Source organism: Penaeus monodon, chromosome 25, assembly GCF_015228065.2.
Source record: "Penaeus monodon isolate SGIC_2016 chromosome 25, NSTDA_Pmon_1, whole genome shotgun sequence".
Lineage (NCBI taxonomy): Eukaryota > Metazoa > Arthropoda > Malacostraca > Decapoda > Penaeidae > Penaeus > Penaeus monodon.
The window spans coordinates 16,252,307-16,252,579 of record NC_051410.1 but is presented as its reverse complement, the minus strand read 5'-3'; the positions used below and the strand labels follow the sequence as shown (position 1 = coordinate 16,252,579).

The following is a 273-nucleotide window of genomic DNA, read 5'->3' as shown; positions in this document are numbered from 1 at the left end:
TAATAATGATGATAAAAAATCCTGAACAGCAATAATAATAATCACCTGAAGGTAAGGTCAAGTGCTTTGAACACGTCAGCTCCCGTGTCTTTGTTCTCTGCCATCCAGCACCAGCTTTCGCAAGCTTTCATACATGACAGGGTCAAAGAAGGCCAAGTCATGGAAACGAATAGGGCGTCCTAGAATGTACTTGAGGACATGGCGGTTCAGGTAGATAGGGCACAATTCATTCTGCAGCAGGCATAACCCAAGTAACCTGTTGGTGAGGAGAGA

At 44.7% G+C, this 273-nt stretch overlaps 1 protein-coding gene across 1 annotated transcript in view; it reads right to left on the bottom strand.

The window, feature by feature from the left end:
• Positions 1 to 273, bottom strand: part of LOC119589332 (E3 ubiquitin-protein ligase hyd-like) — a 7,170-nt gene that overhangs the window by 5,718 nt on the left and 1,179 nt on the right. The window contains 2 exon segments of the mRNA XM_037937952.1: positions 46 to 101; positions 103 to 256. Coding sequence (XP_037793880.1) covers positions 46 to 101; positions 103 to 256 — 210 coding nt within the window.